At 38.0% G+C, this 24,139-nt stretch overlaps 1 protein-coding gene across 2 annotated transcripts in view; it reads left to right on the forward strand.

Moving 5' to 3' along the window:
* Positions 1–24,139, forward strand: part of c25h12orf4 (chromosome 25 C12orf4 homolog) — a 51,108-nt gene that overhangs the window by 18,748 nt on the left and 8,221 nt on the right. For both annotated transcript variants that reach the window (XM_048554321.2, XM_048554323.2), the window contains 7 exons: positions 2,319–2,416; positions 2,530–2,727; positions 8,170–8,298; positions 8,847–8,921; positions 14,298–14,500; positions 16,499–16,556; positions 18,705–18,772. In XM_048554321.2, coding sequence (XP_048410278.1) covers positions 2,319–2,416; positions 2,530–2,727; positions 8,170–8,298; positions 8,847–8,921; positions 14,298–14,500; positions 16,499–16,556; positions 18,705–18,772 — 829 coding nt within the window. The remainder of the gene's footprint in view (positions 1–2,318; positions 2,417–2,529; positions 2,728–8,169; positions 8,299–8,846; positions 8,922–14,297; positions 14,501–16,498; positions 16,557–18,704; positions 18,773–24,139) is intronic.

Below are 24,139 nucleotides of genomic sequence, written 5' to 3' on the forward strand. Positions count from 1 at the left end.
GAAGGATATTATTAAACTGGAGAGGGTTCAGAAGAGATTTACCGGGATGTTGCCAGAAATAGAGGGTTTAAATTTTAAGGAGAGGCTGGATAGGCTGGGACTTATTTCACTTGAGCATAGGAGATTGAGGGGTGACCTTCTAGAGGTGTAAAAAATCATGTGGGGCTTAGATAAGGTAAATGGCAGGTGTCTTTTCCCAACGGTTGGGCATTTCAAGACTCAGGGCCACGTCAAAGTCGATGAAACCAAATAACAGTCTTGCTATTTTGCATGGGAGCAACATTCTTTCTAAAGGTATTAATAATGTATTAGTGTCCCGAGCAGGTCACAATTTCATATCCTGTACCTTTTTATGTTTAATTGACTTTTCAAGGGTTTCAAGGCAACCATTTCGTTAGCTGACTCCACAAGCAATTGAGGTGCAACCACTAAATGTGGCACAATCGAATGAATTACCTCGTAGGATAATTGTGGTTAGACTTAAGTTTTCAGCAAGTATTTTCATGCCATTCATTCTCTTCATGCACATCTTCAAAACCATTCCATATCATGAGTCCACTTCAGATATTTGATTCCTGTTTTTTGGGCATTATTGCTTGCATAATGATACTTTGACTCACGCCAAAGTACCTATGAGTCATTCCCGTGTACAGCTGCCATCAGAATCTGGTGTTTTGTCTTAGTATGCAAATAAGATCTACCTTTAGAACTTCTTTCAGCAACTTCCTCCTTGTAGAGGCATTTCCCCATGTGATGTTGCAAGTCAGTAATTATAGAGCCCTCCATTCTCTGTGTCTCAGCAGAGTTTCCAATTTGTGACAGGAACGTACCTAGAAATAATTGTTTTCCAAACATTTCTTTAGGACAGAAGTCACTTGTTCAAAAAGAGCATCTTTACTGTAAAATTGAACCCCTTTTGGATTCAAAACTCTCCCCACCTGTGAGATTGGCACATGATCTAATAATTTTGAATGCAAGCACATACTTGAGAATTTCTAACTTTGTATAATCATTTACATAACTTATCAAATCCATGGGCTGACTGTCTTTTTGAATTTATCAAAGGTGAGTTATTCCCCGAGTTATCCAACTTGTGAATCTTGACCATAAATTGTAACAGAGCAGGTGAGCCTCCTTCAGTATCCAAGTTAGTTACATTCAGTTTTGAAAATACCTTGCTTCTAATCTTTGTCATTCCTGGTAAAGACAAAGCCAGGGCCGTACCTCGCTTTCTGTCAGCTAATGAAGTAACCCGAGTCCACGTTTCCACCTTTGTTCTTCCATTGGTCACATGGTTCAGATTCTGAAATTAACAAGTAATTATAGTTAGAGAGCTTTCAGTGTCACTTGGCTATTTTGCATTAGGATATTCCAGAAGTGGTACTTCTGTCAGAAAGAAAAATATTTGTTTATCTTCTTACCTGAAGAGATGGAAATGAATCCTCTATTACCATTTGAACCGTGACTCCCCTCCAATTACAGAAGCATAAAATAATCTGTGCACAGCTGCTTTTGGATTTCTTAGTTTTCTTCAAATACCAGTCTCCTCCTCGTCAAATGCAGCATCCCTCCCTGACCCTGAAAAATCCTCACCCCTAAATGGGACATAGCCAGCAGCGTTTTGAATGACCTCGTGTTTATAGAAGTCAGAATGCAAAAGATCAATGGACCATCATTGGACTGGTCAGGTCTAGAGGCACAAATGAGGGTTTCAGTGACAGATGAGCTAAGAAGTTGAGTGACTTTATACAGGTCAGAAAGAGCAATAACACAATTATGATGTCAGAAGCCAATCTTAGGGTTGTTGATGCTGAGATTGCAAACAGACTGGCTCAGTTTCACACTTTTAATAGATAGAAGGATCTCAACCAAAAGTCATTTTCTTCTCCCCAGGCATTCTGTATATTGCTTCTTTTTCTCTCGGATTCATTCATCCATAGTAATTGGCATAGCACAATGATTGTGCACTGATAAAATTTAATGGCTCCAGGCTTTGTAAGAATGTGAAAGTTCATTCATTTTGAGTATAACATGCATTTTGACCTTTCAAACCCAATACATATGCAAGTGCAAACACGTGAATTGTGCTTGTTTTGAAAATGGTGGTTTTATTTCCCAGTAGCTTTTACATCAATAGTGTGGTTACATTTTCTAATCTGTTTGCCAGTGTATGAATAATTTGGTCAAAATCCTAAGTAAAGAAAACTGGATTTTTCACTTAACAACCGATGTGAGGAAAAAATAGATAGCAGTGATTCAATTTGATTTTATGTGCTTAAATGTGTTTGCAAATTGTTACTTCCTTCTTGCCTTTGAAGCGAGGAAATCAAAGTAACACAAAGTCAGTCCACTGTAGCAAATGAACGAATGATTGAAGAACGACCTCTGTTGGAAGAAAGCTTTACAATACACCTAGGTAGGGTATGATTTCACAGTTTATGTAATATAAACTTTGACACTTTTGATATTGAGAGCTATTAACCCGTTTAGCTGGCAACTAAAATATCTATTTTCTTGTACTTTTTACAGGGGCCCAGTTGAAAACTATGCACAACTTACGGCTAATGCGAGCTGATGTTCTTGATTTCTGTAAACATAAGCGCGATCAACAAAGTGGAGTTAAACTTCAGAGATTACAAACTGCACTGTCGCTGTACTCAACCTCTCTCTGTGGGCTGGTCTTATTAGTTGATAACCGTATCAATTCCTATAGTGGCATCAAACGAGGTACTTCAAAGCAATTATTAAATTTTGTGTTTCTTATTTCTGATAATTGGCAAGATTACTTCAGTTTACTTGGTTTTGTACAACTAATACAAAAAAGTTTATTGTAAGCTTATTAGTAAATGTATAAACACACTTTGGAATATATACTTATGTGCTTGAGGTAAAAATGTCCAGGATAGGTTTCCCAAAAATTTGACCTTGGTGGCTGCTAAGAGGATAGGTCAAGTAAGTTTTCATGTTGTCAGTTGCATGTCTCTGCAATTGGAAGAGACACAATAATGATAATTTGAATTCATATCGTGCATTTGATGGAACACGTCCCAAAATATTTCACAGGAGCATTATCAGACAAACTATTTAACAAACTACATAAAGAGTTTTAAGGGCAGATGACCTGAAGCTTAGTTGAAGGAGTTATGTTTTAAAGAATATCTTAACAGTAGAAATAGTGGTGGAGAAGTTTGGGGATGAACTGAGTTGCTGAATGCATGGCCACCAGAGATGGAGCAGTTAAAATCTGAATGTTCAAGAGGCCAGAGTTTGAGCAATGCCGCTAACTTGCAGCGTTGTAGAGCTACAGACGTTTATAGAGATGGACCAAACCATAGAGGAATTTGAAAACACAGACGAAAATCGAGGTGTTGCTTAACTGGGAACCGGTTTAGGTCACTGATCGAGGGTCTGATGGGTGAATGGGACTTGGTATGCATTAAGGCATGAGCAGTAGAATTTTAAATAACCTCTGGTTTACAGAGGGTAGAATGCAGGAGGTTGACCAAGCACACAGTAGAACAGTAACAAAGGTGTGATTGATGGTCTCAGCAGCAGATGAACTTAGGCATAAGTAGAATTGGAAATGTTACAAAGGTAGAAATGGACAGTCTTAGGATGGCTAGAATATGAGGTTGTAAGCTCATCTTGGGGTCAAATATGACACCACAGTTGAAACCAATCTGATTGACCCTCAGACACTTGCCAGGAAGAGGAGTAAAATCAGTGGGTAGGGTATGAAATCTGTAATGAGGACCAAAGGCAATATCCTTGGCCTTTTCTATATTCATTTGGAACAGGAGGTTAGAGAAGCCGTCTGATCATTTGAAGTCACTGAAATGATCAAAAGAAGTGGTGTTGAGGTAAAGTTAGATATCGTCAATGCTTATGTAAAAACTAGCTTGTTTTTGAATGTAGTTGCTGAGGTGCAGAATGTGCAAGCAAAATAGAGGATAGATTCTTGAAGGTCATCAGGTAACTGCAGGAACCAGGAAGAGAAGGGTGCAGTCATTATGGTCTGCAAATATTGAACTCCAACATTGTATTATTGGATTTGAACTGTCCTGAAGCAGCTAATTATATGATGCATTGTTTTTCCTCATACCCCTATTTGAGTTTCATTGGAAATGAATGAGACAAAGGTGGAGCATGAGTGTGACTGAGAATTAAATTGGCAGATGTTTAGAAGCTCAGGGTGAAGCATTGGACTGCTTTTTAAACAAGTCACATAAAAATCACATGTCTTTTACTGCTTGCTATACTGTAGACCCTTACTGGGCCTGTTTTAGATCAGTGACTAACTTGAAAAGGTTCTTTTTTTCTGGTTCAGTTAAACCAAATAAGAATATGCTGAGTTGGAGGAAAACCTGCTGAGTTGGAGAAAAGTCTGATAAGAACAAACTACCCAACTAATCTCTCATTTCTGGAAAGAAAACCATCTTGTTGTGTTCATAGTGAAACGTGTGTGTTCCTTTGAAAGAATGATTGAAGAAGTATTCAAGATTATATTTCCTGAATAAGTTGTGTCTGCAAGATTTCAGACAACACTGTGCATGAGTGGTGCCTTGATCACTCCTACTAGAACATCAGAGTAACAGACTGTGGAATATCCTAAGCTTTATCCTTTTTTCTGAAATACCATCCCATTGACCAAAGTGTTCCTTTCCTGCTGAAAGCCAGTCTGTACAGTCTCTACTTTGCCTGAAGAATATGTTTGTGTATGCCTGTCTTTTTTAGGGATATTTAGAGGAAAAAGTATTTATGCTTCAACATTAAAGATAACAAGGTGTAGAGCTGGATGAACACAGCAGGCCAAGCAGCATCAGAGGAACAGGAAAGCTAGACCCTTCTTCAGAAAATTATGCTTCAGCATTCCTATGTGTGATAACTAATTATGGCATCTTCACTGAATAAGTTATTTTTATTGTTGAAGTTGGGAGTAAAAGGAATTCTTTTGTGCCTCTTTGAGGGAGAATTCCAGGACATAAAATGTTATTGTTGAGGGCATTGTCAATCATGGTAGAGAGGAAACAACAGTTGTGAGAAAAAGAAGATTTGTAGGAAAGAGTGGTAAGAAAGATGATACAGTCAAAACAGATTTGGTCACATTACTCCATGGAGAATAACATAAAATAAAGATACTTTTTCCAGATACTAAGATTGTCAATTATATTACCTTATTGACGTCAAGCTGTATCATAAATAAGGTATTCAATTAGCCGTCTTGGTAACTGAAAAAAAAAAGTTAATTATATTTTATGACCCATGCAGTAGTGGGAAAGTGGCAATGATCTCCTCCAACCACAGTCATAACAAATTGAAAGAAGTATAAATAATCACTGTTTAACCTAGAAGAAGTATTTTGGCTCTTGGACTGTGGGTTGGGTAGAATTGGAAGGGCAGGTGTTGTACCTCTTCTGCTGCTATGAAAGTAGAACAGTTTTGGCAGTGGTAGAAGACCAGGCCAGGGTGTCACAGAGGAATGGTTCCGTCAGAATTGCAGCAGATCGGGTGATGGGTTTGATGGCGTTGTATTGGAGCTGCCAGATTTGGAGAATGATAATCTGTTGATTGCGGAAGATAAAGATACGTGCAGGAGTAGGCCATTCAAGCCTGTACCACCATTCAATACGATCGTGCAATTTCAGTATCCCATTCCTCGTTTCTTTCCATACCCCTTGATCCCTTTGGCTACAAGGACCACATCCAGCTCCCTCTTGAATATATCGAATGAACTGGCCCCAACAGCTTCCTGTGGTAGAGAATTCCCCAGTTTCAAACTCTGAATTTAAAAATTCTTTCTCCTCTCAGTCCTGAGTGGCTTACCCCTTATTCTTGGACTGTGACCCCTAGTTCTGAATCTCCCCCACATCGGGAATATTCTTCCTGCATCTAGCTTGTTGAATCCCATCAGGAATTTATGTTTCTATGAGATCCTCCCCTCATTCTTCTAAATCCCAGTGAGTACAAGCCCAGTAGGTCCAGTCTTTCTTCATAAATCTGTCCTGTCATCCTGGGAATTAGTCTGGTGAACCTTAGCTGGACTCCCTCACTAGCAAGAATATTCTTCCTCAGACTACAAGATTGAAACTACACATTAATACTCAAGATGTGGCCCCTCACCAAGGCCCTGTATAACTGCAGCAAGACATCCCTACTCCTATACTCTACTTGCTCTCGCTGTGCAGGCCAGCATGCCATTAGCTTTCCACACCAGCTGCATGCCAAGCTTCAACAATTGTTCTACCATGACAATTCATATGTCTCATCCCACCTCACCTTGTCCTAAATTGTCACTACTCAGATAATAATCTGTCTTGGTTTTTTGCCACCACTGTGGATAACCAAACATTTATCGACATCATGTTGCATTTGCCAAGTGTTTGCCCACTCAGCCAGCCTGTCAAGTCACCCTTCAGCCTCTTATAATCCCCCTCACTGCCACCCAGCTTCATGTTATCTGCAAATTTGGAGATATTTCATTCAATTCCTTTGTCCACATTGTTAACATATATTGTGAATAGCTGGGGTCCCAGCACTGAACCTTGCACTACCCCACTTATGACTGCCTGTCACTCTGGAAAGAACCAATTTATTCCAATTTTCTGCTTCCTGCCTGCCAGACAGTTCTCTATCCCCATTAATGCAACGCCAGGGAGGTTACAAAAAAGTATCACATTGAAAGTTGCTAATAACAGCTCAAATGTATCTTGGTAAATGAATTTATATTTTGAATTTACAGCTGTATCACAATTCCATACAAATATTTACAGTTATTGTGCATATTTTCTTGCACGAAAGATGAGCTGAAGAGGTGGGAACTTTATGCCATGAATTTTAACTTTGCTTACTTATCTCTTGTGTGGGACATTGTCAAAAGCCTTTTTGAAAGTCACTTATGGTTATAGTTGCTGCAAACATTTCTGCTAGCGGCCCCTCAATTTCTTCCATAACTTCTGACAACATCCTGGGAAACACTTGATCGGGTCCTGGAGATTCTGATTCTTGCTTTCCTCCTTTAGGATGCTTCTTAAAACCCAATTCTTTGACCAACTAATCTGTTTCTGTGGCTCATGTTTTGATTTATGATGCTGCCATAAAGCACCTTGGGATTTTAACATGTTAAAAATGTCACAGGTGTTGCTGCTGTTCTTCATCCTTTCACTTCATCTTCTGTAAAGACTATTTCATTCTCCCAATTCAATAATTCTGTTCTCAAAATGTCACTATCCAAAGCTGTCCTTCCGGTAAGCTTTTCTCAAATAATTGTTTCTTATCCACCATGATTGACAAGGCTGTCGACCATATCCATCCTGTATCCTACATTTCTACCCTCACCTTCCCCTCCCTCCCAGAACCACAATAGAGTCCCTTTTATCTCTCTTAAAACTGCAACACCCAGGTGCTTCACACACAGCAGATTGCCTGTATCGTCAATCCAGCAAGAGGATTTTTTTTTTAAGGACAGCTGTAATTTGCTTTTGAAAAGTTGAACGAGCAGGGCATTTTAAAAATCTATGATTACAACTGTTGTACAGACTTTACATGCTGTTCAGGAGCACTTGCATCTCCTCTAGTAAATCGTGATTCCCATACTGTGGGTTAAATCACTTGCAACGACCAAAATGGGGTCTTTTTGAACTCAGCACTAAATTTCAAAGGTTCTGCTGAGTTCAGGTTGTGCTCCTTCACATCCATCTCCTTTCCCCTTCTAGCACTTATTCAGTTTTGTTGGAAGTAGGAGTGAAACCTCTGCACCCAGATCTGTGGAGTCTTTCTGAGTCCGTGACAATCTGGCCCAAAGTTCCCCACCTTTTCAGCTCATCTTTCGTGCAAGAAAATATGCACAATAATTGTAAATATTTGTATGGAATTGTGATACAGCTGTAAATTCAAAATATAAGTTCATTTACCAACATACATTTGGGTTGTCGTTAGCAACTTTCAATGTGATACCCTGCAACGCCAGGGAGGTCACAAAAAAGTATGCGCAGTTGTAAATCTTCATAGTGCAAAACTATATTTTAGATCACACTCACATGTAGCCAGAGTTTTAAGTCGATGACGTAGATGTTGGTGAAACCATTACCTGCAGCTCCTATTTCAGGGATATTGATACTGAGCTTGAAAAATAACTTTTCAGTCTATTTTGTGTTTTTTTTTAAATGCCAGATTTTGCAACGGTTTGCCAAGAGTGTACGGATTTCCATTTTCCTAGAGTAGAACAACAACTTGAAATTGTCCAGCAAGTTGTACTTTATGCAAGTGCTCAGCGTAACAAGAAGACAAAGGAAAGAGCTGGTAAAGTTCAAAAGTGTACTTTACAGTTACTATCACTTCTGGTTGCATTTCAAATTGTACCCAGGTTTGTTTCTGAAAGGAATGAAGTGAAATGTGCCAAACAATATCTCAAATAAACAATAACCTATTATCTCAGTAACTTTAGATTTGTCTTTAAGTTGTAGTGTTCATCTTTTTCTGAATTAATTTGTGATTGCTGACTTACAATATCTTAGTCCTCAAAAAACAAAATTCATGCTCCCTTGTAATTAATACCATAGTCTTGCAAGTGTTTTGAAGTACTCTACTCCACCCGCAATATTTTGGATAGATGATTTACACTAATTGTCAGTTTGCTGATGCTGGTCTGACCTTCTTAGCTGTTTTATGTGGAGTCATGCTATTCTTCTTATACTACAATTGCAATGTTTTCAGTTTTGTAGAATGTATACAACAATTGTTTTAAATGTGTGGTCTGTTGCTCACAAACTTTGTGGTTAGATGTATAAGACGTAAGTTATTTTGTGGCCAATAAAGTAATTAATGCCAGAATCTATTGTTTTGCTAAGAGCTACCAAATGGAAATGGAGGAAGTGAAGATAAATTAAAGGTTGGAGAAAGAAATCCATCAAATATTTTGCCAGGTAAGTGGAAATGCAAGTTGTAATTATGGAGGAAGTCATTATATTAATCTTGCTGCTCAATTTTAACCGTCACATCTGATGAGCATCAGATGGATGGGTGAGGTGTATTAAAAATCTTAGCTGTGTTCTTACCTCAATCTGTGCTGCACTCTCAGTAACTGTAATTTTAACTTCTAGATTTTAGGAGCTCATGTACCCCCAGCCAAAGATGAAGGGATAACTTGTTACAATTCAATCCTTGAACTGTTCCATTCGTTAGCACTGCACATTCCAAGAGTTTAACTGCCAGTGGCCTTTTTTTTTCTGTACCAGTTTATTTGGAATTGATGACCCTGTTGTAGCTCCTTAGTGAATATTCTAACCTTGGACATTGAACAAAAACACAAACTATTAGAAAATCAAAAATGCATAATGCTGTTCTGTTTCTTTGTAATACTAATGCACTTAGGAAAATGACTTATTTTTAATACACTTCCTTTTTCCTTAAGATCAGAACTGTCAATCCATGGCCAGTTCATGTAATTTGAAGTGATTGTCATCTGACCACAAAATAAACTGCCATCAGCAAATTATACAAGTACCCACCTAATTAATCAAGTGCCACCATTTTTATTTTACACTATAATCAGTGGATCAAATCTTATAATTATGTGCATTAGCAACATTCTAAATACTATGAATAATAAATTAAATTGCATGAGATTATTCAAATGAACAATGTCCACAGGACATTTAGAAAAAAAAACTACACAACCAGACTAAACCAATTGCTAAAATCTCACTATTTTTTCCAGCAATTACCTCTCTGCCTGCACTACATTTTACCATAAGAGACAGTTTGGTACAGTCGTTAGTCTGACCTAGATTTAACGTTGATCCTTGTCCCTGTATGATGAGGTGAGGAACATATATTAAAAGCAAGAATTTTAAGTGGAGTATTTAGAGTTTGATGTGAACGGCTAACACCTAAAAGCAAAGAACATTTCATGGCAGTCATTAAAACTAACAGGAAATGGGTCTGGAGTCTTTGGAATTCTCTTCCTAAAAACACAGTGGAACCCATCTTTGAATATTTTTAAGGAACATTGCAAAGATCATTGTGAAACTCTCATCTTCAACTTTTAATACCTGGATTAAAAACAATTTCTGAAAAGGACACCACTGACCAAAAATGCATGCTCAGATCACCTGACAAGCAGAAGAAACTTGCATCAATTATGTGAACTCGCTGCATCAGAACTACTGTTTTAATCTAGAGTCACTGACAATTATTGAGACTAAAAGAAATTCAAATCTCTTGTATTGCTGACATTTGCATGGTAACCTCACATATTGAGAGATGAAAAATTGCTCACAACTATCCAGTTTGGAATGAAACAATGATGCAGATACCAGAATTTACAAAAGAACTGCTTGTCAACACTGACGTTTGAGAAGCAAAAGAGTGAGAATCAATTGTGAACTGAAAACTTTCATCCCTCTCTCTTTCAAACTCAAATCAGCCCCAGTGGAAAAAATAAATTTGATAAAACCACCATTCACTGAGAAATCAAAGCTTTCTGCAACTATCATACTGCTCCTGAGGAAACAGAACAACAGCTACGCAGTTGGATCGTGTGTTTGACTCTCGCAACCAGGAATGTCTCAAAACTTTAAACTGGAACTCTGTTTATCTTACTGTCTGTACAGGTACCCTACTGCCCCCATCCTCTATTTAAAACAGTAGTAGTTGTGTTTGAGTCTGTGTATGATGCCCTATTTTTTGTTTTTATTTTCCTTGGGTTTAATAGATAATAAAACTCCACTACCTTTTACTCAAGAAAACCTTGGAATTGCCTCTTGTTGTTGGATCTGGTGAACAAAGTGTAATTTGAAGTGTAATAGCTGTATGCTAAAAAAGAAATTAAATCTGTTCCATAATAAACCAAACTGAAGAACTTCAGATGCTAGAAATCTGAAACAAAAATCAAAATTCTGGAGGAACTCTAGAAGTCTCTGAGCAAGTCTGACAGCATCTGTAGGGAGAGAAACAGAGTTAATGCTTTGAGTCCAGTGACTTCTTTGCTAAAACCAAACAACATAATTGTTTGGCCAAGACGAGATTAAAAACAAGGGAGCCAGTCATTCCACCTTACCTGGTAACAACAAATCTGATGCACAGCCTGTGATATTCCCATGGGTGAATGAACAGATTTGAGTGGGGCAACCAAATTGTTCCTTCAAAAAGTTCTTCAAAGAAGAGAAACTGCGGAAGGGTCTGGAGTCTCGAAGATTTAAGAATTGCTGACATGCGTACATTTGATGTTATTGCTTTCATAGAGCAGAATGAAATAACGTATGAATACCTTTATGTCTTGTTCTTGGGAGAATTAAAAGGGATAGTTAAGCACTTAGATGTGCAGTTCTGACAGAAGCTAGGAAACAGTAATTGCAAAATAACTAAACTGGAGACTGAAGATATTGAAACAAATAAGTTTAAGATTGTGCAACTAAGGTTACAACTGGAATTTCATTAAGAAAGGCAACAAGAATGGCTAGGAAAAAGAGAAATCAGAGAGACAGGAATCAAGTGAAGAAAGAAAATTTCAAGAAAGAATACAGAAGAGAAAAATGAATTTAGATTAAGAGAGTTCAAGCTGAGAAGGAAGTTAGAAAGCAACTCTGGTGAATGAACAACACTGAACTCCAACGCAGGGCTAATGTTTCCCCAAAATTTGATGAGGAGCAGGTGGGCACAATCTATATCTCTTCTGAAAGGTTAGCAGAAGTTTAAGTGGCTAGTCCATTGATGGGGATCCCTGGTTGGGCATTGCTGTTGCAGAGCAGTCTGGCTCAGAGAAAGTTCTCAAAATTTACTTTATTACCTGAGGAGAGTGGCACTGACGATGAGGCTGAAATAAGGGCTGTCTTTAGTGCCAGAGGTGTATAATCAAAAGTTCCATAACCTAAAGAAAAGGCCTGACCAGACTTATCCTGTTTATGAATGGCTTAAGCAGTTTGCTTTTGATCAGTGCATTTGGGCACTTAGATTTAAGGCCCCTCAAAAAATTTCATGACGTCATTTTCAAGAGTTTCAAGAAAATACCTTTTCCAGTTCAGATTCATGTTAGTGAACAGAGAATTGCAGGGCCTAGTTAGACAACAATTCTGACAGATGACTGAGTTTATACACAGACTAGTAAACTCAGGGAAGCTAAGTTTTGAAGTTGTCACGCACCAGATAAGGATATGGATGAGGTAATTACCGTGGAGACAGCAGGAGAGTCAAGGAAAGCCAGACAACGAAGACAGAACTCAACCAGTCAAACAAGTTGATGCAATATGCAGGATGCAGCCCAGGTCCTGCAGGAGATACACCTATTGTGACCAAGTGCAGCATTGAGGAGTCGTATCAAATCTGGAGTCACTGGGAATATCTCTGGCTGGAGTCAAACCTGGACAAAGGAAGACGATCACAATGTTGGAAGTCAGTGATGTCGGAGGAGGCGATGGCCTTGTGGTATTATCGCTAGACTGTTAATCCAGAGACACAGAGACTGTTCTGGGAACCCAGGTTCATGGCAGATGGTCGAATTTGAATTCAATAAATATCTGGAATTGAGAATCTAATGATGACTGTGAATCCATAGCCGATTGTAAGAAAAACCCATCTAGTTCGCTAATGCCCTTTAGGGAAGGAAACTACCATTCTTACCTGGTCTGGCCTACATGTGACTCTAGTCCCACAGCAATGTGGTTGACTCTTAACTGCTATGTGGGCAATTAGGGATGGGCAATAAATGCTGCATAGCCAGCAACGCCCTCATCCTATGAATAAATAAAGAGAAAAAAAAGTTCTCAGGTGTCTCTGCAAACATTGCTTCGAGTAGTGTCCCAGGCCCAACTTCAGTGGCTCATTAATGAGCTTCCCTTTGTCATAAGGTCGGAAGTACTGATGTTCTCTGACGATTGCTCTGTACAGTGAAGTGAAAGCAGGCCATCCTTCGGAAAGACAATAGACCACTTACCCTCCAGGTTTTCTTGGAAAATGTAGTGACATGAGATGATAACTGAAAAACTTAATTTTATTTAGATTAAATTCCCTACAGTGTGGAAACAGGCCCTTCGGCCCAACAAGTCCACACCGCCCCATGCAGCATCCCGCCCAGACCCATCCCCCTATAACCCACACACCCCTGAACGCTACGGGCAATTTAGCATGGCCAATCCACCTAGCCTGCACGTCTTTGGACGGTGGGAGGAAACTGGAGCACCCAGAGGAAACCCACATAAACACGGGGAGAATGTACAAACTCCGCACAGACAGTCTCCCGAGGTTGGAATTGAACTCTGGCCCCTGGCGCTGTGAGGCTGCAGTGCTAACCACTGTGCCACCGTGCCGGTAACTGGTTACTTTCACAACAGTTGCTGCATGCATCAAAGAAAAACACTGTTTAGCTGCCTCTGAGATTTGAAATGTGCAACTTTGACGATTGACATAGTGCAACAATAACCCACTATATCTGCAACAATAACCATTTGTGTCTAGCCTTCAACTTTCCAAAGCAGACAAATTACAGGATGATGGCTGTGAGCCAAAGGTCCGTGTACTGTGTTCATAAATAACGGGTAACAAACCAGAAACTAGGCCACAGCAACAGAGTCATAGCAGATGCCGAATAAATGTTGAAATTCTACCAGCCTCTGGCAACCCATTCAAAACACAAAATACAGTATGTCAGTTTTGTAATTCCTTTTTTCAATCCCTGAATTTCCCAATATAGTAATTTGGGAAAAATGAAAACCGGCTTGCTTGTGGAACAATTCAGTTGCAAAACTAGGATTCTTTGCTTTGGCCAACTACTGATAATTTAAAACGTTAAACTATTTCACAAGATTACGCATTTGTCTTATTAACTACATGTGTCATGTGGTGAATAGTTGTGACCACAATCACTACAAGTTTGGTAAGTACCAAAATCCTCTTGGGCGTTCCTGGTTTGTATGAGAGTGTCAGACAATTTAAGGATGAAGCTGGATATCACTACCTGCAAAGGTGTTAGAAGCTGTAACTTTCTTTTGGAATTAGAAATTGTTGCTGGATCGTTTGTTACACTTGAGCCTGAAATTTGTATATTTTTGTTAACCAGATGTATTATGGGATCTGGAACAAAGGTAAACATATGGACTATATCACAGATTAACAGTGATTTTATCAAATGGTGACACGTGGTCAAAGATCTAAATTAGCTGTTCCAGTAACTATTTTCCAAAAATCTATCTTGTTGTCGGTTCAGATATTTTTTCCAAATTAATTCTGTAGATATGCTTTGTCTCGTGATTAAGATATATAATTAAACAAGTATAACTTTACTGCAAGATTTTTTTTCCTTACAGGAGAATTCTATACTACAAGACATTCTAATCTTTCTGAGGTACATGTTGTCTTTCACTTGTGTGTGGATGACAATGTGAGATCAAGCAATATTACGGCACGTGATCCTGCAATTATGGGCTTGCGGAACATTCTGAAAGTCTGCTGCACTCATGACGTTACTACAATAACTATCCCACTCTTATTGGTGCATGATATGTCTGAGGTAAAGAGCAAAACATTCAGACAAAACAGATGTAGAAATATCTTGGCAGTAAAAAGAAAGCAGTTGAGTATATTATGGATCCTATTGCAGATAGAAGTCTTGTCTGTAGGCATTTGCAAGTATAATACAGTCGTCTTATTGTGCAATAAGTCTGTTAAACGCATACTGTCTCAAGTAGAGTCATATGTTAAAACTAAAACTTTATAAGTCGCAATAAAATGCAAATAAACATGACTGATGAAATGTGATAGTGAAATTGCAGAATAATTTCAAGAGATTAAAACAAGGCTTTTGTCTGCTCACATGATGATAAGCATTTCTCCACTTTTATATGCTGCCACCTTTCTTCCTCATTGCCACTTCAGTTCAGGGATCAAACTGATCTGGGCCACATATTTTATAACCATATTTGGTGCTGCTTATTTATTGGCAAGTGGTATTTTAACGGTGCAATACAAATCTTGCAGCTAACTCTATCTTCTTAGCTGAAGTGATCAATTGTTGTGTAGTGGCCAAGATCTGATTAAGAGCATTACTGACTATGGGTTCATAGCATAGGAATTCATTTACACACCAACTCCTCTTCAGCATTTCATTGTGAACACTACATGAATTCTAATTTAAATTTTAAAAAGTCCACTTCTCTATTTATGTCTGTATAATTCATTATATTTTAACTAAAGTTAATTGATAACTGTATTTATACAATGTAATAAACAATGGAAATTAATCAGAAATAATTCTATTATAGTTTCTAAACGATTATGTTTAATGACAAAAAGCTAAGTACCAGCAAAGTGTTATCAGATCCACAATATTGCACAATGCCAAAACATTCCTTCACCTTTTTTATTATTTAATACTGTTTACTCATCATATTTTACCTCCGTTCCCACGGCGTACCAGAGACCTTGGATAAAAGTGCCTATTTTTGTTCAACTGAAGTGCTGAATGACTAACTTCAAGAAGAACAGCTTCAACAGTCAGTGGAAGTTGTTTTATGAAACAACCTTTTAGATCCACTTGCTTATAAATAGAAAAAAATAATCTGATATCTTAGCACTGAAAGAGTTAGTGTGTACTATTTGTTATTTAGATTTGCTCTTGTTGTGTTAAAAGCAAAACCCTTGCAGAAGTGCGAGTTTTTTTCTCTCATGTCCCAAATCATTCAAAATGTACCCACGCTCCGGAATCTAACTACTGTATTCTGTTATATTACAGTCTCTAAGAGGCTGTACAACCTCCCTACTTTTATTCCATACGTAGTCGAATAGTTCAATGAAAGAATTCTATTTGTCATTGATTCAGTTTTACAGTTTTGCTTACAATTAAAATGCAACCACAAAGTAATTTTTCAAACAAGGAAATTCAACTGTAATTAACTTAAGTTGAAGAAAAGGTATTGACTTTTGCATCTGATCAGTGTTAAATTTAAATTAAAACAAACTTTTTGCGGAAGTGTAGATCACCAATTTAATATCACAGATGACTATGTAGTTTGACTACAGCATAGTTATGTTTTGAGTCTTCTGTTATTGAGTTATACATTCTATCTGAGCTGTTAAAATTTCATGTTGGTTCCATATCTACTAGGGTCATGAACAGTATTGTGCAAACTGAAAATGATCACCTCATCAATTCCTGGGAAGCTCATAAAATGTAAAATTACTTTTCCAGCTTGAACCATTGAGGAAAGATGCCAGAGTGTTAACAATTTTAAAGTGTTTAACTCTTAGTGAATATATGTAAAGCCCGTAAGAACCATTTCACATAGCCAGGGATACTGTGCCGTTTGATCAGACAAATTAAAATGTGAAAGGAATAAAAATTATGACACAATTTGCAAATGACAAGATCAAGAAAAGTACTCAATGTTGAACTTCTTTATTTTCTTATCATAAAACTTATTGGATCTGTTCCTGCTAATTTATTTTTGAAATCCATTGTGAATATATCAGGTACATGGAAATTTGAATAATGTTTTATATGCTTTAACAGGAGATGACTATACCTTGGTGCCTGAAAAGAGCAGAGCTAGTCTTTAAATGTATAAAAGGTTAGTAATTTTTTAGGGTTAACTTGTTTTGGTTAATGTTAATTTTTGGGAGAAAATTAATGGTTTTAACACTTGTCAATCATGGCAGTTACTCACAGAAATAGTTTTCTGCATACCAAAGCTCAGAGGTTTATTCTACTGAGCCATGACTTTCTTTTCTGGTTGTGTGGAATAAAGACATCCGCTTTCCTCCATTCTAGAAAACTACCTTGCATCCCACTGCCCAATTCTTCTCATCAGATTTGTGGGAAGTGGAATTAAATTATTAAAGTCTGGCCACCGGAGAAGAATTGTTTGCAAAAATTTAAAATTTATTTCTGTAGTAAACATACTTCCAGCACGGCTAAAACCCATGGTGCACAGTTTCTATTCATAAAATTAAGTTTCCTGTTTTCTTGAAACCCACTGATTTGTGATGTAATTAATAATACACACCAGGATTGTAAATTCTCTCTTCACACTGTGACTTAATTTGCTGTGTCAGGCAAAATTGCTGCATTATTTATCAGAGCTTGGTTTTTAGCTTTCATCATATTAATGCAAACTTTGATAATTTCTTTACAATAGATTTGATTAATACTGCATGAATTTAAATGAATTCTGTTGTGAAATTTATATATGAAACAAACTTGAAAATGATTATTGAATAATTATGCTAGTTAAATAATTAAAGACAAATTTAACTGAAGTTAGAAGCCACGGGCCAAATTTTCTGAGTAGCAACAACATCAGGCCGATGCCATTCTGCTGTTATATTTTTCTGGTAAGAAATGTTTCCACATTTGCAGAAGATTCTGATTACAGTTCCTTCGGAATTGCAGAGCGTCCCTTAAATTTGACAGGTCCATCTTAATGCAGGATGTTTGGCAGAAGTCAAACCATGTCCCCTTTACATGTCCAACAGCACAGACTGCCACTTCCTCAGCTCATGTGGAATTATATGGAATGTAAAGTAATTTTGGAGTTAGGATGCCAGGTGGATAGAGTACTAGGTAAATGATGAAATGAAATGTTCAGGTTGGAACAGGCAGGTGTATTGAGTCCAGCAAGGACGAGAGGAGTGTCAGATCTGGAAGCGGGTGAGGGGGTGGAGAGTGAGAGGGAAATGTTGGGAGGTGGGGGGAAATGTTCAGGTCCTAGTGTTGGGATGTCTCTTCGTGAGAAGTGAGTGTCATTTCAGAGGCTGGATGTTGGGGCGGGGGTTGTTTGCTGTAGGGGTTCTCGAAGTTGAAAGAAGTTGTAAATGGGATATGAATGTTAATTTGGGGGTCAATTTAATAGTTACCCAGGAATTGACTACAGCAGAATCTGCTGAAATCACTGATATAAACGGATACCTCAGAGAGTTCCCAGCACAGGGGGAATTACCCAACAGAATCTACAGTTTCCTGGACAATTCCCTTAGACTGCTTTATCAAGGATTTCATAGGGTTGTGACATGTGACTCCCACTAATACTACAGAGGCAACTATCTGGCCATTGGAAAACTCAGACCTATATTTTCAAACACCAGTTTATGCTTCTTTTTAATTGTTTAACATTCCATAAATTATCCGTAATAGTAAACAGCAAAAGAAAATCCAACTTGAAATTGTCTAATTCTTTGCTTTTCTTTATACACGCTTCAAGCTCTAACTTATACTTCAGTTTATATTTGGAATGTTTGTGCTTGATTGCAAAATTTAAAAAGAAATGCATTGGACAGCTACAGGTGTTACTAAATTCCAACATGTAGAAAAAAATCCATATTTGCTCTACATCTGTGTTTTCACATTAGTTTTTTGAGACACGTATTTATAAAGTCTTGGGGAAATACTTGGTAGCATGGGGAAAGATTTGGTAGCAAGAAAAAAATTTAATAAACCCTGAATTGTCCACCTGGACAAACAGTATGGTATCATCATTAGAAATTTCCTAACAAGCAATTCAATGTTTAAAAAACACTATCACTGCTTATACAGCATTATTTACTATGAAAACAAAATTGCTGGAAATACACAGTATGAGTAAAGAGGAGCATTTGAATAACATTTCGAATATAGGCTATCTTGAAAATTGAAAGGTTGGATGAGGAGGTAAAAAGTACAAACTGAGTAAAATTGTGATTTTTGTTTAAATTTCACTCTCCTTTATTTATTGTTTCTTTAGGTTTTATGATGGAAATGGCATCCTGGGATGGGGGAACATCTCGCACAGTTCAGTTCCTTGTGCCACAGGTACATCAGTAAATATTCCTAAATAAGTGTTTCCTTTTTTTATATCTATAACTAACCTGTCCCCATTCAGTTCACTGTTGTAATTATTTGTTTGATAGAGTAAAAGAGAAATTTAGCCTCAGTGTTTACGTGTTGCAACAACAATACTAGATATCTGAAAAAGAAGTGAAAAATGCTGCAAGCAGGTCAGTCAGCAGCTATGAAGCGACCTTTACATTTTAAACTTCACAATTTTGTCCCTATCTTAAATTCTTCTCTAGAGTTTGGACAGAAAGCCACATATTGAAGATTTCTAATACTGCTCTCCCCTGTCAAAGATTTGTATATATTTTCAGAAGAAGAGTCGGATACAGTCTTTTCTGTAGTAACGGGTTTTCTGAAATTGTTGAAGCTGCCTCACAATGCAGGCACCCAGGTTCAAATCCGACCTTAGGTGACTGTATGGAGTTTGCGCATTCTCCCCATGTCTGGATGGGTTTCTGCCAGATGTTCCATTTTCTTCCCACATTCTAAAGATGTGCAGATTATATGATTGGCCATCGTAAATTGCCCTGTAGGATCCAAAAATGTGCAGGGGTCATCCATGGTAAATGCGGGCTCATGGCAATAGGGCCTGTGTGGGATGCTCTTCAAAGGGTCAGCTGAATGGCCTCTTCTGCACTGTAGTGATTCTGTGAATTCTCTGTGTAGAAGTGATGTGGCTTTTTGGCAGTTTACTATACTGTTAATTAACTTTATGTTAAATAGCATCTGATGTGGCTCAGAAACTTAACTTTGAAAAGGCAGTTTTGGATTGCACTTGCTGTGAATGAACACAATGGGCTGAGAGAGTGCAACTTTCATTAGTTTCTGTTTTCTCTCGGCAGACATTGCTGGCTTGGCAAGGCGTGTATGCTGATGGAATTAGCATGCTTCAAGATCTCTGAGGCAAAGATCTGATCCCAACAATTTACTGTATTTTTTACCGTAGAGAAGTGCATGAAGGACTGACTATTTGGTGTTCTCCATCAGGTTGTTAGTGTTCCACACTGTCATCTCTACATAACAGCTGCAATTACACAAAGGTCATTTTAATTACGGCATCAAGTGACAGATAGCTGGCAATTGTGGGATCTAGTTATGTGGAGCTACCTCCAATGTTGCTTTGTCCAGGACTTTGCCATTCTGCTGATGATGTTTATCTTTTCGCTACTGATATCACACTGTACACTTTATACATGTAAACTGAACATGTTTCTCAGCATTGGAATGCAGTTGTGATTTTATTTGTGAGAGCAATTGAGAACTTGCTGTACTTTTGTCTTGGATGTCAGGCAGGCAAAACTGAACAGTTTAAGGTGTCTTCTGTAGATTAACAGAAGGCATATGATAAAGAATGTCAGCACCAAAGTGCAACCCTGTTTGACCCTGCTGCACATCTCAAAGCATTCCATTGTAACTGCTTATTATCACACAGTTACCATCCAAGTAGAAGCCCAGGATAAAATTGTTACTTCTTGCTTTGTCATGGAAGTATCTATAGTCAGTGACTTCTGATCTACTTCTTTTCCAAAATCATCTTGATTAAGCAGTAGTTGACAAGTAAACCTGATACACAGTGCTGGATTTGGACATCAGCAAAAGTAGCTGGCGGACACAAGCCGTAGTTTCTGTCACTGTAGTAAAGGTGTATTTCCATTAATGAAAAAGCTAAAACTGGGATGGTAGTTACACAGAATTGTCATTTAGAGGCCAGATATGAGAGTCATTTTTGCAGGGCTCAGTATCTTTTGACTGCCTTACAGCAAGGCAAACAGTGACCTGTATCTCCAGAGTGGAACGGAAGCTTAATCGGATGAGTCCATTATCAGACAGAGAGACAGTGCACTCGCACATCTTATAGTGAAATATGCTGCTTATAATGCCATGCGAAAGCAGCTTCACTCATGAGATCCTGGTACCAACTTTCCACTTGGAAAAGGCTCAAACATGATCCTTTCAGTGTTCTGATAAAATTATGACTATCTGTCTTATGTCAAAATACCTCCAGAAATAATGCTTCTGATGATTAGAAGCTCAAAATGAAGTGAAGTCACAAAGGGACTTGAAAATCTGATCCGAACCAAGTGGGTTCAAAGTACTCCATTGTCAATGGCTGAACAATTTACATATAATGTTAGTCCAGAATGGAGCTCTTTCTGTGTACTGTGTATTTATTTTCTTGTTGGAAGTTGCTAGTTCACTAAACAAAAAGTGCCTAACTTTTTCAGCAGTAGTATCAACTGGAAATATTGAGTCTTAACAAGTAAAGGAGTTATTTGAGAATTTAATGTTCGGTCAGAAAGTTAAAGTGCTTAGTCAGTTCCTGTTGGCTACTAGTAATGCACTTGGCTGAAAGTTTACACAAGTATTGCCAAAGCAATAACACACAAGTTTGGAAAAATAGTAAATCCACTAGGAGTTAGCTTATCCATTCAGTCATATACAAGTTGCGGCTGTGGCAAATAATGACACAAAAGTTACTGTTTCATAAACTTAATCAGCATTACTTCCTGTTGCACTGAGTAATGGAAAGTCTATAGTACGCAACATGTCCAGAAGTCATGTGGAAAAGGAAAAAAGTAAGGTTTGATTTTGAGAATGTTATTCATGAGTAAATTCTTTGATTAAAGCTTGGATCATAAGCTGTTTGGTATGATAAACAAAGCCATAACTCTGGATAAAAATTTGCTTAATCCTTCTACAGTTTCGTAACCATTTTCACTTTATGACAATCAAAACTTATGTTAGTTTACATTCTTGTTTCCTTTCAACTGTATCAGCAGATCAAATGACTTGTAACATCATGAACTGCTGCCTTATTTAAGTTAAGAAAGAGAGTAAAATGTACAAAATTTGATATGTTTTGTAAACAGTACGTCTTGGGATGAGTTAGGTAGGGTGTCTGTACAGCTGTTATAACCTACCACTTAGTCTATGGCTGAGAGACTTTTGCTTTGTGCTTTGAGGTGCATGCCAGAGAGAACCTAGAAGAATTTGAAAAAGGTATAGCAGGGCAACATAGCCTTCTAAAAGAAATTTCAGTGGTAAAATAAACTATGATTTAATCTACATAATTGTAGAATCTTCAACTAAAATCCATCTGTTAGCATTTACTCCATTACTCTTTACACTAAATCTGAGATTGTATCTACACAGCCATAGTCCTGTCCCACTTAATTATAATGGAAAATTGCAATCTGAAACTCAATTTAGAAGAGTGTAACGTATCTCTATAAGATGCTTTTGACAACTAATTTCAACAGGTTAACAACATTGGTTAAATAGCAGAAAAAAGCATTTCATGCCAACTAATATTTACACAGATTACATTCCTGATCTGAATCAGCATTGTTGCTAATGTCAGAAGGAAAATGTAATGAAACAAGTAGAATGTGGAACACTATGGAATTCAGGATAGAACTTGATAGCCAAACCTTTCTCACATAGAGCATAAAGCATTACAGCACAGTACAGGCCCTTTGGCCCTCAGTATTGTGCCGACCTGTCATACCAATCTGAAGCCCATCTAACCTACACTATTCCATATACGTCCATATGCTTGTCCAATGATGACTTAAATGTACTTAAAGTTGGCGAATCTACTACCGTTGCAGGCAAAGCGTTCCATTCCCTTACTACTCTCTGAGTAAAGAAACTACCTCTGACATCTGTCCTATATCTTTCACCCCTCAATTTAAAGCTATGCCTCCTTGTGCTCACTGTCACCATCCTAGGAAAAAGGCTCTCCCTATCACCCTATCTAACCCTCTACTTTTTTTTTGGACCGGAAGTCACTGCCACAATTGGCAAACTGGCAATAATCACCGTGCGTGAAACCTTGGAGCAGCTGAGCATGTGCAGCTAAGCGGGAATGTTACTAGAAAATGAGAATGTCAGAAGGCAAAGCTACTTGGTTGCAGTTGAAATACAATGAATTGGTACACTACTTCGTCTACTTTCAAGCGCATCAAATATGGTAAGCAGATAGAGAAGCACAGAATTCTATGATGATCTCATTCCAATTACCACAGTTACAGAGCACAACTTCAAAATCTGCAGATAGCAAGAAAGTTGAAAATGCAATGAATAGCAACGAAGATAGCAACAAACTTCATGAACACAGATTGGTGGAATAGAAAGACGAATAACATGCAATGCAGAAATGTTTGAGGTGATACACATTGATTGGAAGAATGAGAAGAGACAAAACAAATGGGAACCTGGAATAAGACAGGCATGTGCGGTTAGACTGCAGATCATTCATGATCTGATTTAATTATTCAAGACTGTTCTACCATTCAATCAGATCGTGGATGATCTGCAGTCTAACCTGCACATGCCTGTCTTACTCCAGGTTCCCAATACTTTTGATTTTGTTTTGTCTCTTCTCATTCTTCCAATCAATGTGTATCACCTCAAACATTTCTGCATTGCATGTTATTCGTCTTTCTATTCCACCAATCTGTGTTCATGAAGTTTGTTGCTATCTTCGTTGCTGTTCATTGCATTTTCAACTTTCTTGCTATCTGCAGATTTTGAAGTTGTGCTCTGTAACTGTGGTAATTGGAATGAGATCATCATAGAATTCTGTGCTTCTCTATCTGCTTACCATATTTGATGCGCTTGAAAGTAGACGAAGTAGTGTACCAATTCATTGTATTTCAACTGCAACCAAGTAGCTTTGCCTTCTGACATTCTCATTTTCTAGTAACATTCCCGCTTAGCTGCACATGCTCAGCTGCTCCAAGGTTTCATGCACGGTGATTATTGCCAGTTTGCCAATTGTGGCAGTGACTTCCAGCCCAGGAGTCACTGCCATGTATGGAACCTGGAGATCTGTGAAGCCATAAAAAAATGGCAATGCTGCTTTCTAGCACAGTCATATTTCTTTGCTCAAAAGTGCTGCTCCTTTTAGACTATAAGATATAGGAGCAGAATTAAGCCATTTGGCTCATCAAGTCTGCTCCATCATACAATCATGGCTAAAATAGGTTTCTCATCTCTATTTCCTGTCTTCTCCCTGTAACCCTCAATCCCCTTATTCATCAAGAATCTATCTATCTATCTTTGTCTGAAAGACACTCAGTGACTTGACTTGACCTCCACTACTTTCTAGGGTATTGAGTTCTACAAATTCATCACTTCTGGCTCAAGAAATTCCTCCCCATCTCAGATCTAAAGGTTGGTACCTTCATTTTGGGGCTGTGCTTTCATGTCCAAGTCTCTTCTTCTAGTAGGAGCATCTTCTCTGTGTCCGCTGGGGAGTGGATGGTCTAGTGGTATTAGCACTGGACTGTCAATCCAGAGACCCAGTTAACGTTCTGGGGACCAGGGTTTGAATCCTAC

The sequence above is a fragment of the Stegostoma tigrinum genome, chromosome 25 (genome assembly GCF_030684315.1).
Source record: "Stegostoma tigrinum isolate sSteTig4 chromosome 25, sSteTig4.hap1, whole genome shotgun sequence".
In the NCBI taxonomy this organism is placed as follows: Eukaryota; Metazoa; Chordata; class Chondrichthyes; order Orectolobiformes; family Stegostomatidae; genus Stegostoma; species Stegostoma tigrinum.